This window comes from Neofelis nebulosa, chromosome 9 (genome assembly GCF_028018385.1).
Source record: "Neofelis nebulosa isolate mNeoNeb1 chromosome 9, mNeoNeb1.pri, whole genome shotgun sequence".
In the NCBI taxonomy this organism is placed as follows: domain Eukaryota; kingdom Metazoa; phylum Chordata; class Mammalia; order Carnivora; family Felidae; genus Neofelis; species Neofelis nebulosa.
The window spans coordinates 49923363-49938400 of NC_080790.1; the positions used below are offsets into that span (position 1 = coordinate 49923363).

The following is a 15038-nucleotide window of genomic DNA, read 5'->3' on the forward strand; positions in this document are numbered from 1 at the left end:
CTGAAACAAAGAAAGCAAGGGAGAGAGAGCCAAAAGGCGGGGCTGGAGAAGTGAGCAGCGGTCAAATCATGCAAAGTTTTGTAGGCCAAATTATAAGGACCTTGGACTTTAAGTACAGAAAGAAATAATAAGAAATTATTTGAGTTTTGAAAAAGATTACTTGCCAAACATTGGAAATGAACTGGCAGAAGCGAGAATGGGAACAAGAAAATGAGGTAGGAGGGCACTGCTGTAGTCTAGGCTTAGACTAGAATGTTGGAAGCAAGATGGGAAAAGTAAACCAATTAAAGAAATATTTTAGGGACAGAGTCAGAACTTAGGGAAGGATTGGATGTAGGGAGTGAGGAAGAGGAAGGTATCACATAACTGCTTGGTTTCTGACTTGAATAACTAAGTGGATGGCCTATCCCTGAAATGGAAAAAAATAAAATAAAAGAGCACACACAGGAAACACTTAGAAAGCAAAATAAAACAACTGCAAATATAATCGAGGACAAGCGTAACTATGAGTGGAAATAGAGCAATGGTTTGACCTAGTAGCGTATGGGTGATCAGGCCAGCACAGCAATGTGTCTCTTTCACTATCAGAAGCAGGTTTCTTTTTTCCTGTTTCAAAGCCCACACTCCCTTTTAGATCCGCCCACAGAGTTCCTGTTTCCTATCTGAAGAACACCCATCCCCTGTCTTTGCAGAGCAGAAACAACAGATATGTCCTGACTATCAGAGCCCAACAGCTCGGTTGACCATTTTACTCCACCCCATTCCTCAGGATCTCAATGATGCTACATCACTGGGGAGGAATTTCCCTCAAGTGGCTTCCCTACATTCTTACAGTGTGTGATCTTTCAAACAGACATTTGCATTTTAATATACTGCTAGAAGGAGTGTAAATTTTCTGGAAAGTGATAGCTACTTCAAAACTTTAATTCTATTGCTGAGAGTGTATGTAGCACAGGAAAACAATCAGAAAAGGGAACAAAGATATATATACCAGCATGCTTATCTCAGTGTTATTTACAATGGTAAAGAATTGGAAACAACCTAGATGTCCTAAAAAGAGGAAAGGTTAAATCGAAACAAGGGAAAGGTTATGGGAACAATAATTCAACCAAACAATGAAATATTATGTAGCCATTAAAAATGAGAATGGGGGGGCGCCTGGGTGGCGCAGTCGGTTAAGCGTCCGACTTCAGCCAGGTCACGATCTCACGGTCCGTGAGTTCGAGCCCCGCGTCAGGCTCTGGGCCGATGGCTCGGAGCCTGGAGCCTGTTTCCGATTCTGTGTCTCCCTCTCTCTCTGCCCCTCCCCCGTTCATGCTCTGTCTCTCTCTGTCCCAAAAATAAATAAAAAATGTTGAAAAAAAATTAAAAAAAAAAAAAAAATGAGAATGGGGAAGAGTATTTTATCCCATCCTGGCTTACCTATATAAATCAGACTCTTCCTGCCTCTGAATTCGGTGTTTGGGCATCTAATATTTATTTATTTATTTATTCAACAAATATTTCTTGAGCATTATATACCAAGTACCATTCTAGGGGCCAAAGAGACCTCTTTATCACTCGTCTATCTTGAAAATGCACAAGTATGTGTTGACCCATCACTAACAGATACCCACATTTTGGGGCACTTACTAAGTGCTAGTCACTTAACCAAGTGCTTTGCATACTTTACCTCATTTAATCCTCACAATAATTCTCTGAGATAAGGATTGTTTTCCCTGTTTTTACCCATGTAAAAGACTGAAGTCTAACGAGATGAAGTTACTTACCAAAACGTGATCACATAGCTACCAAAGTGGCCAAGTCAGAATTTGAAACTAGTTCTTGACTACAAAGCCATGCTTTTAACTTCCTTGCTAAATTCCCTACTCTGGATGTAGCCAGATAAACACAGCATGCAACAGTGAGGCTGACTCTACCCTCAGCTAACACCCCATGCTTCTCAACTTAAATTCACTTAAAGTGACCAGTTACTTGTACTAGCTCCTCACCCATCTTGTGTTACTGTTCTCTCTACCATCTGTTTGTTCCACCCCACCAGATTAAAGAACACTCTCCTTTTCTGGAAAAGACAGAAGCAAAACAGTGTTTGAATGACTCTTCTTGCTTTTCACATGACATCTCCAAGCAGCAAAAATCCTGAAAGGCAGTGTGTTATAGAGGGGAGAATTCTCCACACGCCTCTTCTGATTCATTCAACAACAAATCTTTTTCCAGGACCTACTATGTGACAAGACCTTACTTAGAGCTTGAACCTCTCTGACCCTGTATTTACGAGCTCTCAGCACTTCTCTAACTCCTTGGTTTTCTGGTGTTTCTTAGACCTTTTTCATAGGTTCTTTTAAAATCTGATGTCCTCAGCTCCCCATGTAAGTCTTGCGTTCTGTTTCTCACTGCAACATTTCCCCTCCAGCTAGCTTCTCATTCTGACTTTTGTCTTTCTGTTAATAGCAGTGCCACCGCTGTCTGCTCACCCAGGCTTGAAACCTCAGTCCCCTCCAGCCTTCTCACCCTTTACACCCACTTCATCACTAAGTCGAATCAATGTTCTTCTCATCAGGTGAGTTGCAACCGTCCTTGCCTTGGTGTTCCCACTGCTTGTTCTCACTAGGACTTCTTCAGTAAACTCCTAACTAGCTTCCCTACCTCCAATCTCTCCCTCTTGTAATTTTCTCTGTATGTTAGACCAGATTAATCTTCTTGAAGCACTCTCCTATCACATGTTTTTCAGTGGTGCCAATACCCAGCAACTTGTCTATTCTATCCTTATAGCATCTCTGCATGTATTTTGTCCTCTCATTTTTATCATCACTATCCTAGTTTGAAGGCTGTTTACCTCTTTCCTTTAATATTGCAATAATCTCTTGTCTCAATCCATTTAGTGTTCCCCTTGCCAGTTCATTTTATACACTGCCACCAGATTAATCTTCTTGCAACGTAGCACTGACCCTGCCACTCTTCAGCTTAAAGATAGTTTGTGGCTTACTATTGATTATACTTTAAAGTCCATATTCCTTAGCCAAGTATTCAGACTCCAGTCCATCTCTGAGCATTCCCTATCGTGCACCAGAGAGTCCAACCAAATTACTATACAAACTTTAAATTGCCCCACCTTTGAACCTTTATTCATATTGTCCCTTCTCCTCTTGCCATATGCTCAAACCCTACCCCATCCTGAAAGACTCAGCTCAAATGGTGCTTCTGCAATGAGGCCTTTCTGGATCTCTCTATTTTTCAAAAGACCTTTGTGTGCTATATTTCCTTTTTTTAGGGAAAGCATGTTTCTGTTAGCTTTCCAAATACATGCTCTAATGATTTGGATTAAAGTTTGTGATATAAGTCTGACTACCCAAACTCCAGGATAACATGGTTGCCTTTTCCTGTCATTCCTACCACTTTCCCATTTTATGAACTAATTTCTCAGCCTTAGTCAAATTTTAGGTTCAGAGTGGAAATTCTCCCTTTGTTATGTCTCTTTCTGGGGAGTTGAGGCAAGGCAGTTTTCTAATCTATTGTAGTAAAATTTAGTTTGTATTGTCCCATGAAAAGCATGGACTTTGGAATCAGATGGCCCTAGGTTCCTAACAGCTTCATTATTTCCCAACTGAGTGAATTCAGGTGATATACTTAACCTCTCTAAGTATCAGTACATTCATTTATTTGAAACCCTAACAAATCTAGTGGCCCCATTTGGTTTAGCCTCTGTATAAACAGTATACAAAGAAGCACTATCCAGAGGCCAAAAAGTAATTTTAGAATTCATTTGTGCTTTCAAAGAACACCAAAGAGGAAATAGTTCATAACCCACAATGACATTTCTCAAATTTTCATCCTCCACTCCTCAATTATATCTAACCAGGAGTTATTCCAAAAGCCTTTCACACACACACACACACACACACACACACACACACACACACACACTTTACAAAAAACTAAAACTCTGTCTACATCACCAGTCCCTGTTCCTCTACCTTCTTCCTCCCTCTCTCAGCTATATACGTATTCTGTAGATTGGCTTACCCCTCTGGCATACTCCACCTCCTCCTCAGGTCCTGTCTCTGTCTTCTTATTTTTTAAAAAGATTTTATTTTTAAGTAATCTCTACACACCCAGTGTGAGGCTTGAACTCACAACCCCGAAATCAAGAGTCATATGCTTCACTGACTGAGCCAGCCAAGCACCCCTCTTTCTTCCTATTGAAAATATCCAGGGATAGAATTCACAAGGCTTCTCCTTTCATGAGTAGAAGTAGAGTGGGGGAGGATGAAAAAAGGGAGAAGGTGCATGACAGACACACATTAGTAAATCTTGTCCCTGTCACATGTTAAATAGAAACAACAAAATATATCTCATGTAGTTTTTAAGGTGATTGAATAATATTGCATGTTTAAATATGTCTGGCAAATGATTTGCACATGGTGGTTGCTTAGTAGTTCTATGATTTACATTTGTGTCTCTTTTTTTAATAGTGTCTAATTCTCTGCAGATAGTCTCCATTTTTTCACCTATTTTCTTGAATATACTAATCATAGTTATTTTAGAGTTCTTGTATGCTGACCCCAATGCCTGGATCATCCATTTGTTTCAACTCTTTATTTTCTTTTGGTTTTTGGACATGTGGTTCTGTCTTTTGGTACAGCCAGTAATATTTTAATGAAAGATGCTCAATGTGTCTAAATAAGTTGCAGAGGCTCCAGTTGGCATTCCTATAGAGAGGGTCCATCCTGACCTGCCCTAGGCAGATAGGGTGGTGACAGAACATCCTATTCTACTCAGGAGCTGTACTGAGTCCAGGCTTGACTGCTGTCCTGCTAAGGCTCAGTCTACCCTGGCTTGCTCCTGGCCTTCCAGGATTTTCCACTGAAACCTGGTATATTATATGCATCCCCCTCCCTTGGAAAATCCCAACTCTAATCACTGTATCCTGAGTATGTTAAAATGCTCTGCTTCTAAAGGCTTTCTCCTTGGATATTTTTGCCTCCTGCTCCATGAAGCCCCAGTATTTGGTAAATGTGAAAAAAATGAGTGAAAAATTGGTTTGAGCACCCACCCCACACCTGCCTGGTCTCCACCTAAAGATCTGCTGGTTTCTCTGTTCCCTTGCAAGTGCCTCAGCAAGTACAAATCCTAGATTCTCAGCTCCCACCAGCTGTCCCTCCAACTCAGAATCAACTTATGCCCTCAGGGTAAAAGCAGTTTTGATTTCCTCCTCTCTCTGGATTCTTCCCTCTCCAGAGACTTAGCTATCACTCATTTTCACTGTCTCAGCACCTCCTGGCTGCCTTCATACAAATGGCTTCTGTATATTCCAGCTTTACTAGTTGTTTTAGGCAGGAGAGCCAGTCTGCCTCTGGCCATTCCATTCCACTCAGATGCAGAAGGAAATGTTTCTTAAATGTTCATTCATTCCCCCACTTTGCATCCCTTATTTGGCTAGACAGCCTATAATACATTTTCTGGTTTACTCTCAGCCAGTTGGCTGGCTCCACCAAGTTCTCATTTTCAGGTTCCTGGGTTTCCTTACAAGCATGAGCATAGCTCAATTCATTCAATGCTGTCTCTTCCACTGCCCCTTCTTTTAGAATGGTTCTTCTGAACCAGGTCCACACTGCCATAATTAAATTCTAGTCATTAATACCAGCCCACCAGTCCTTATCAGCATCGTAAATGTTGTATAACTTTTCTAATTACACTTTACACACACTCTAAACCTTAGTCAACTGCAGCCTTAAGTGTTATTCCATCCCCTGATTTTCTTACTGGAGAATTGACTGTTCTGTCCTTCTGTCCTCCTCATAGATTATTTTATTTGAGTATTTTACTTCCTTTTCCTCAAAAAAATGGCACTTCATCAGATAAGCAAGGCTCTTGATAAACCCATTCCCCAGCCCTTCCTGAAAGATATGTGCCATGCATCAATTCCCATAAATTTCACTCTTAGATCAGTCCAGACCACAAGAGAGCAATGTGTTTGTACTTCATTCTTGGGAACTTTTATAGATCTATATCTAAGAATTAAATTATTTTTAATTTAGCAAAATGTAATAAACATGATCTACTACTTACTCAGTAGATGTTTAACTTAAAAAATTTAACACTTCTTGGTACTTACTGTGTGCCTGAAACCGTTCTAAACACTTCACAAATACTAATTTATATAATCTCCATAATCATCCTTTGAGGAATTATAATCTGTATTTTACAAATGAAGAAATTGAGGCCCATAGAGGTTAAAGTAGTTTTCCAAGATTACACAACTAGTAAATGGTAGAGCCAGGATGAAATCCAGAAAGGTTGACTCCAGGACCCAAACTCTTAACCACTCTATAGCCATATGAAATTCATTATCATATTAACTGCAGGAGTTCTGTCAAATACACTCATTCAATAAGGATCCTTAAGATAGCTTCTCGAACACTTTTATCAGGAAAAGCTGTGGGCCTCCCTTCTAGCAAAAGTGGGTGGTTTGCATTTCTCTGAGCTTACCTAATCTTGGCTCTGTAATTGCCCTACCCTTATTTTTCCTTTGCCCAATCCCTTATTTATCTTTTTGTACTGTTGCATGTTTCTAAACTGGCATAACTGCTTTGTGGAATATGGTAGGGATATATATATATATATATATATATATATATATATATATATATATAAAATAAAATTAATTTTTTCCAAATATTTATGAGATGAATCTATCCATCCCCAGGAAAACATAATTTCAGTTACCAAATCCTACTATGTAGTCCCAGTTATGTAGCTAATGACTCACTTTCCACATCCTCATTTCTCTTACAAAGTCATGTCTGTATGAACTAGAAAAAGAAATGAAAATACCACCTAGGTCTTTCAGTTTCCTACTTAAAATGTCAGAGTCTCTGGAGACACATTCCAGAGCTTTACAGGCCATGTCTGCCCTAATTGGCCACAGAAGTGACAGAATTCAAGCCAGGATGTGTCTAGCAGGAGTCTAAGTACACAGGCAATGACCTGGTTGGGCTGTAAATGGGTGGGGATATGGAAAGTCCTTGGTTACATTAGGCAAAGAGTCAAGAACAAGAATCCAAGCTGAGAGTGGGGTGATAGCAGGTCAGCAACCATTTAAAAAAAAAAATCAGAATGAAGTTAGAGAGGGGACACAGACAGGAGAAACAGATGATAGAACAGACAGCGGCTAGCATGGGATCAGTGGGCTTCTCATGACCCAGCCTTGTCTAATTTTTTTTTTTTTTTGCTTCATATTTCACCATGCCCCTTCCATCCTTTACTCCAGCGACACTAATAAATTACTAAGTGTTCCTCCAAATATGCTAAACTGTTCCACACTTCCCATACCCTTTTTCATGCTGCTCTCTCCTTTTGCTTCTATCCACCTGACAAATATCTACCCATTTTTTCCACATTCTGCTTAAATACCTTCACTAGGAAGCTATTCCTGCCTCCCACCACAGCCTGCCCTCACTCATCTTTTTTGTCCCCTACCCACCCATGTACCTGTTGTCACATCTATCTTGACCTTCACAGCAGTGATAAGGGGGATGAAGTTGTACCTTAGCATTCTGATGTAAGAAATGTCATATTATTGTATTTTTCTAAACCAAATTAAAAAATACTAATCCCTAAGAACTAGAATGTTGACACACCCAGTGTCTTTATGAGCTTCTCCCTGGTTTATACTCAGAATCCCAGAGCCCTAATAGTCTGGAAAATGTGGGAAATGGCCCTCTGGTCTTCAATACATCTCCAATACAATGTTGAATAGAAGTGGCAAGAGCAGATACCTTTGTCTTGTTCCTGACCTTAGGGACAAAGCATCCAGTCTTTCATCACTACTTATGATGTTAGTTGTGGGATTTTTGTAGAGCCGTTTGCCAGGTTAAGTTCTACTCTGTTTCTAATCTGTTCCTGAAAGGGTTTTGGATTTTATCAAATGCTTTTTCTGCATCTTTTGAGATGATTGTGTAGTTTTTATCCTTTATTCTAGAAACATGGTGTATTGCATTGTTTGATTTTTAGGTATTAAACCAACCTTGCATTCCTGGAATAAACCCCATGTGGTATATACAGTTGATCCTTGAACAATGCAGGGGGTTAGGGGTGCCCAGTTCCCTTGCAGTCAAAAATCCATGTATAACATTGGACTTCCCAAAAACTTTAATTGCTTAATTTGGTCATATTGATGGCAGACCAAGGAAATGCTAGTTTAGCAGAATTAAAGCTTTTACCTGCTATAATAAATTCCCATCTGCCCTTCTGGCAAGGCCTACAACCGTGTCATTAAACTTGTCCCTTCTACTTCTGTCTCCTTGTTAGCCACATCCTCTTCCTTTCCTTTGCTATCTGTAAAGGATCCCTTTGGCTGCAGCTAACAGAAATCGAATCTAACTCTAACTTTAGTAATTAAGAGTTTATTTTTCTAATATAACAAGAAGTAATGGAGACAGACAATTCTGAAACCAGTACAGTTAATCAATGATACCATCATGGACCAGGATCTTTGCATTTTTCCACTGCAGCATCTGTGGCAAATGTACTTCATCCTTATGCCTATTCCTCATGTGGCTATTACACCTTAAGACCAATCCTATTCCAGGGAGAAAGAAGGAATAGGGTAAAGAGTCAAAAGCCTGCCAACATATTAGAAAGCTTTCCCAGAAGGCCCACACAGCAACTTCTGCTTGTCTCATTATTTAAATCAAGGTCACATGTCACCCCAGACCAATCACTGAAAGACTGAAAAATGTGTAGGGAGAAGGGAGTGGGATGAGGGAGTAGTGGCCAGTCAACCAGCAGTGGCTATGCCTTCCTTCACAGCCTTAGAAATTAGAAGTTAGGGCAGAGGTGGGGAATAATGAGCTTGGAGCATGGCATGCCCTTCCACTCTGCCCCTGTCCATACCTGTTCTAAACAGAATCAGTCCCCACCTCCTAAAATCTAAGCTCCCTAGCACCTTCTGTAGCAAACGTATCATAAATGCAGATACGTTTTTACCTGTCTTCTGATAAATTCACCATGTAACTCATTCTCCTTTCTTTGGAAATTTGCAAAGGGGCACTGGGCTGGCTCAGTCGGTAGAGCAGGAGATTCTTGATCTTGGGGTTGTAAATTTGAGCCCCATGTTGGGTATAGAGATTACTTAAAAATAAAATCTTAAAAAAATAGAATTAGAAAAAGCCTATTGTCATCTGTAGTCATTAAGCATTGTTCAATTTGAGGACCCCAAAAACTACTCTTCTGGGACATGCTCTTGTCTTTTCTCAACTTTGCCTACCTGCCATGGCAGTTAACCATTTCCATCACAGGTACAACTGCCTGTACCTACAAGTCAACCCATTACCTGGGTAACATGTTCAAGCTTGGGTCCTAGACTTTAGATCTCTACTGCCATTAACTACTGTCCAGGAAAAGGTTAGAAATTCAGAGTCCAAAATAAGGATCTTAAAGTTCAACTTTCCTATCTCTCACTTTACCCCCAAATGCTCCTGAGAATTACAGAAGAAGTAATATCTTTATCAAACTCTAGTAAGTGCATTTGCTTCTCTTCCTTCCAGAGCCTTACTCTAACCTCTCTTTAAATCAGCCCAGAAGTTTTAAAGCAGTCTGCAAAATCCTTTCAACTCAATCTCTTCCTAGTCCTCCGAAATCCCACACATCAGGAGTTACTTTTGAGGGGCACTTGGGCGACTTAGTTGGTTAAGGGTCCTACTCTTGATTTCAGCTCAGATCATAATCTCATCGTTCATGAGTTTGAGCCCCATGTGAGGCTCTGCACTGACAGCTTGGAGCCTGGTTGGGATTCTCTGCCTCCCTCTCTCTCTGACACTCTCATGCTTGTGCTCTCTCAAAAATAAATAACTTTTTAAAAAAGGAGTTACTTTTGAGAGACCTCAGTCAATTCTGTATACCAGTTCTATAATAGAATCTTAGCTGTTGTCTCAAAATCAATAGGCTCAAATTTTAAGGATCATAATTTTTGTGTGCAACATTCAAAGTTCCTTTTTTGGGGGTGCCTGGGTGGCTCAGTCAGTTGAGCGTCTGACTTTGGCTCAGGTAATGATCTTGCGGTCTGTGAGTTCGAGCCCCATGTTGGGCTCTGTGCTGACAGCTCAGAGCCTGGAGCCTGCTTCGGATTCTGTGTCTCCCTCTCTCTCTGTCCCTCCCCCGCTCATGCTTTGTCTCTCTCTCTGTCAAAAATAAATAAAAACATTTAAAAAAAATTTTTTTAAGTTCCTTTTTTGTTTAATTTCTTAATGTTTTATTTTTGAAAGACAAAGTGTGAGCAGGGGAGGGACAGAGAGAGAGAGAGAGAGAGAGAGAGAGAGAGAGAGAGACAGACAGAATCCGAAGCAGGCTCCAGGTTCTGAGCTGTCAGCACAGAGCCCGATGTGGGACTCGAACTCAAGAGCCATGAGATCATGACCTGAGCCAAAGTTGGATGCTCAACCAACTGAGCCACACAGGTGCCCCTCAGAGTTTCCCAGTAATCCCAAAGTCATGAATTTGTCCCATAACACTGAGGTGTAAGAAATGTCACATTGCCTTAAAAAAAAAAAAAGTTCAAGAAATGTTACAATGCCATAGTTTTAGCCCCCAGTGACTTGCCACAGTGGAAAGATACTCTGTTGTCTGTGGAATCGTGGAAGGGTGACCAATCACACCAGTTTGCCCAGCATTGGGGGGTTTTCTGAGATGTAGGGCTTTCATTGCTAAATGGGCAAACCAGAACAGGTGGTCATCCTAAGTATTGGACAAACGTTAATTTACAAACCTTCCCTTTACTATATATAAACTCTGAAAGGGCAAGAAACACGTCTAATGAATTTCTACATATTCATGCCTAGTGCTTCGGACATAACAGCCACCCAGCGCATTCTTAATAAATAAACAAACTAGTTCACAAACAAATGCATGAACCAGCATAAAAAATAGATTAAAATAATAGGGGCAGAGGGAGAGGGAGACACAGAATCTGAAGAGGATTCCAGGCTCTGAGTGTCAGCACAGAGCCCAACTTGAGGCTCAAACTCACAAACCGTTGAGATCATGACCTGAGCTGAAGTTGGATGCTTAACTGACTGAGCCACCCAGACACCCCAGATATGAGCAAAATGTTAAGAAAGCATAAACTTCTAAAGGTACCTACCACCTTCCCAGACTACCAGATCTCCTCACAGTTCTGTGGTGCACAAAATGATGACACTGCTTTTAAGTGTCTGGAAACTTCTGCACCACCTCCACCCCAGCACATTCCCCCTAGGGTGTAACTCTAATGCTACAGCAGGGTTTTTTGTGCTTCACTGTGTCACTTTCCACTTGTCTTCCACAAGACACTGATACTCCTCAATCCCCTTAAAATCTTTCCCCGCTGTTTGCCTTTCCTCTCATATTCTTCCAACTTTTTGCATCAGTTAGAGTGGGTGGAGCTAATGTACTTGCTTTCATCTTCTGTAGCAGAGAGGCTGTTACGTTTGTGCCAGGTGGAAGTGCTGATCACCTCAAGCAAGAGGGCACAATTTGCAGATGATCGTAACAGTCTGACTCCACATTTCTTAAGAGTTTTGTGGTTTTCCTTGAAAAACTACCAAAGAAAATTGCCTTATTCCCATGCCTGATTTAAAAGGGCACACCTAGAAAATCTGCTAATAGGTCTGTGTGTCTCTTCTCCTGACCCATGGCACACAGCAAAGTGTCACCCCCTCTGTTCTGCAGAACCTTTCACTCAGAGTCACTGCCCCTGGAATTCTGACCCTTCTTTTTGTCCTGTGACTAGCTGTGTTGATCTCAAGGATCCTGCGCCCACTGGCCTCTTTGTACCTAAGCTTTTCTCTCCCTGCTGTCTCCTCCTCCTCTTGCTTTGGCAGGTCACTTTGATCACCTTCTTAAGCCCTTTCTGGGTATTCTACAGATATTCCCTAACCAGCCCACTCTGATCTCAGTCATGCAACAGAAGCACATTTTGTCACCCTCTAAACAAGACCTGAATTTTCACAACAGCCCACACAAGTCTGTATTTCAAGACTGTTTTTAAGAATTGTAATTCTTGGCGCGCCCAAGTGGCTCCGTTGGTTGAGTATCCAACTTCAGCTCAGGTTATGCTCTCGTGGGTTCATGGGTTTGAGCCCTGCATTGGGCTGGCTGCTGTCAGTGCAGAGTCCCGCTTTGGATCCTCTGTCCCCCTCTCTCTGCCCCTCCACTGGTCATTCTCTCTCTCGCCATCTCTTTCTCTCTCTCTTTCTCCCTCTCCCTCTCAGAAATATTTTTTTAAAAAGTTTTTTTTTAATGTTTATTTTATTTTTGAGAGTCAGGAAGACAGAGCACTAGCAGGGGAGGGGCAGAGAGAGAGGGAGACACAGAATCCGAAGCAGGCTCCAAGCTGTCAACACAGAGCCTGATGCAGAGCTCGAACTCACGAACCATGAGATCATGACCTGACCCAAAGTCGGACACTCAACCAACTAAGCCACCTAGGCGCCCCTAAAAAAAGAATTGTAATTCTTAAAATTCTACATTTACCATTGAGTAATACATTAGCCATCTCCAGGGTGAACACCTACTTCAGGTTAAAGGGCATCTCTTGGGGCGCCTGGGTGGCTCAGTTGGTTTAGCACCTAACTCTTGATTTCAGTTCTTGATCTCACAGTTTGTGGGTTTATGGGTTTGAGCCCAGTGTTGGCACAGAGCCTGCTTGGGACTCTCTCTCCCTCTTGCTCTGCCCCTCCCCCTGCTTCCTCTCTCTCTCTCTCTCTCTCTCTCTCTCTCTCTCTCTGTCTCAAAATAAGTAAACATTTAAAAAATAACAAGAAAGGGCCTCTCTTGTCTCTGCATTGTGAACCATTTTGTATACATCTCCAACCAGGGAGGAAGAGCACTCCCTTGGGGCAACTCAGGTAGGAAGTCCCTGTCTCCCAGGACCAAAGAAAAATGGTTCAGTCCTCCCTGACACCCCCAGAGAAACTTGGGGAAGCCTTGATTGAGATAGATCTTCAAAACATGCCAAAGACTGAAGGTGAACCAGCATTTATATATGTTCTTGTTTCAGAAAAGACAATGGCTGCTGTTGGCCAAAGGGGAGCCCCTGAGTGGAGGACACAGCCTGAGGACGCCTGCCAGCACTTTCTATGTGATTGTGCCATCACGCTCCCCCACTCTGCTGGTGAAGGCAGTGGCCACTAGGGAACTGTTGCTGCCCAGCCCCTTCCCCCCGCTGCCTGAGGACCCAACTGACGTCAGCCTTAAGACTGTGGAGGCAAGTGAAGCTCAGATCTCATGGGGCAGACAGAAGGGAGAGAAGAGTTGGGAGCAGGAGAAAAGGATACGGGAGAGGAATTAGCCTGTGGGAGAAAGGACTGGGGAGCAGAGGGAGGAGTGGTTGTTCCAAGAAGGTGGTGGAGGGTGAGAGAAGAAAGCGAAGGTAGGAACTGAGGCCAGGTGGAAGGAAGTAATGTGATGTGTGTCTGTGTGGTGGTGTCTTTCTCTGCTTTGTGCGTGTGTATCTGTTTGTTGAGGAATAGAGAAAAAGGCAGTCAATGCAGGCATTCAGGATAGGAAGGGCTTCAAAATGAGACTCCCATGCAATGGAGAGAACTGCACTGCCACCATTTTCCCCCTCCTCCCCTCCCCCATCTTCCCCTTTCCCCCCCTTCTCCCCCCTTCTCCTGTCTTCCTTGGATCTGGATTCTGGATTTCCTCTGCCAGCCTCCTCTGGCTGAGGGCAGGAGGAAAGGCTCTGGGCAGGGAGAACTGGAGCCACATCGCTGCTGGATCACTGGCTTACGTGCAGAGAGGACAGAGCTTGGGATTGTGTTCTTGCCTTGGCGGCCACCGGGATACAAAAAGAGGTGGGCACGAGTGGCTGTGGCTCGCTCAGTGTCTCACTTCAGAGCCAGTGGTTCCTGGCACAGGATGTTGTGGCCGGAAAACCTGACTGCTCAGGAATGCTGTGCTTGTGTGCCCTCCAGCTCCGGCTCTGCTCACCTAGCAGGCGAAGAACTCCATGTACTGCCCCTGCAGACTGTGAGCAGCCCCAGGCCTCAGTCACACCCTCTCTCACAGCCCACACACTGGATCCCTTGTGACCCTTCCAGCACTTCAGCCCCTCTCAGAATCCCATGACACGCTTCTCAGAGCCAGAGTATTTGGTGTCCCTAGCCACTCACGGCTATACCTACTTGTTGCACTCTTGCCTGACACTTACATCACAGACACTCAGACCTGGGGGCTGGAACACCCAGCGGAGACCCTCATCTATTTCAGTCTTGAGCCAAGCCCCGGGTCTTCACACATCCTCCAGTCTCTCACAGTCCAAGGTCTCTTACTGTGTTCTGTGACCTCAAGCTCCCTGGGTGAGTCTTCTCTTCTCTCTTCCACAGAGGGTGCTGGACAGCCTGGAGCTAGAGCCCACCTACAACCCCTTACAGGCTTGGAGCCACCTGTACTCACACCTGAGCAACACCTTGACCAAGCTTCAGGGCCGGATCCAGCCAAGCTTGGAAAGCCGGGCCCTGAGAAAGGTACAGCTCCCTCCCTACTCCCTCCTCTTCTTTATGCCCAGAATCAAAGAGAGACCTCCTCCCCTGTCCCTGGCTCCCCCCATCCCAGGGAGCAGCCCCCTCGCCTGGTGGAGGGGAGAACCAGGCCAACCAGGGAAGGAGAAAAAGAACAGCCCTTTGCCCTAGACCAAGGAAATTACAACCCCTGTCCGGTAGGGAGGGTTTTCTGCCTGGGCACTTACATATGGTGATGTTTAGGCATCTTCACTGTGCACTTGTGATAATCCATTAGTCATGTAGCAGACCATTGTCCCACTAAGCAAATTGGCAGTACTGAGAGCACAGGTTCTGTTTAAAGAAAAGGCTGAATGGAAGGTGGAAAAAGAAATATCCAAAGGAAAGGAAATTAGCACGTACTGAACACCAGCCATTTGCCAGGTTTTGTGACCAGTGCTCTCACAAATATCTTTCTCATTTAATCCCTACAGCATCCCTGCAAGGTAAGTGTTATGTTCACTGTACAGATGAGGAAAAGGAGGCTGACCAAGCTTA

General features: G+C 43.1%; 1 protein-coding gene across 1 annotated transcript in view; it reads left to right on the forward strand.

Moving 5' to 3' along the window:
- The window catches only part of M1AP (meiosis 1 associated protein), a 70729-nt gene that overhangs the window by 54781 nt on the left and 910 nt on the right, over positions 1-15038 (forward strand). Inside the window, exons 8-9 of the mRNA XM_058683600.1 lie at positions 13037-13243; positions 14367-14507. Coding sequence (XP_058539583.1) covers positions 13037-13243; positions 14367-14507 — 348 coding nt within the window. The remainder of the gene's footprint in view (positions 1-13036; positions 13244-14366; positions 14508-15038) is intronic.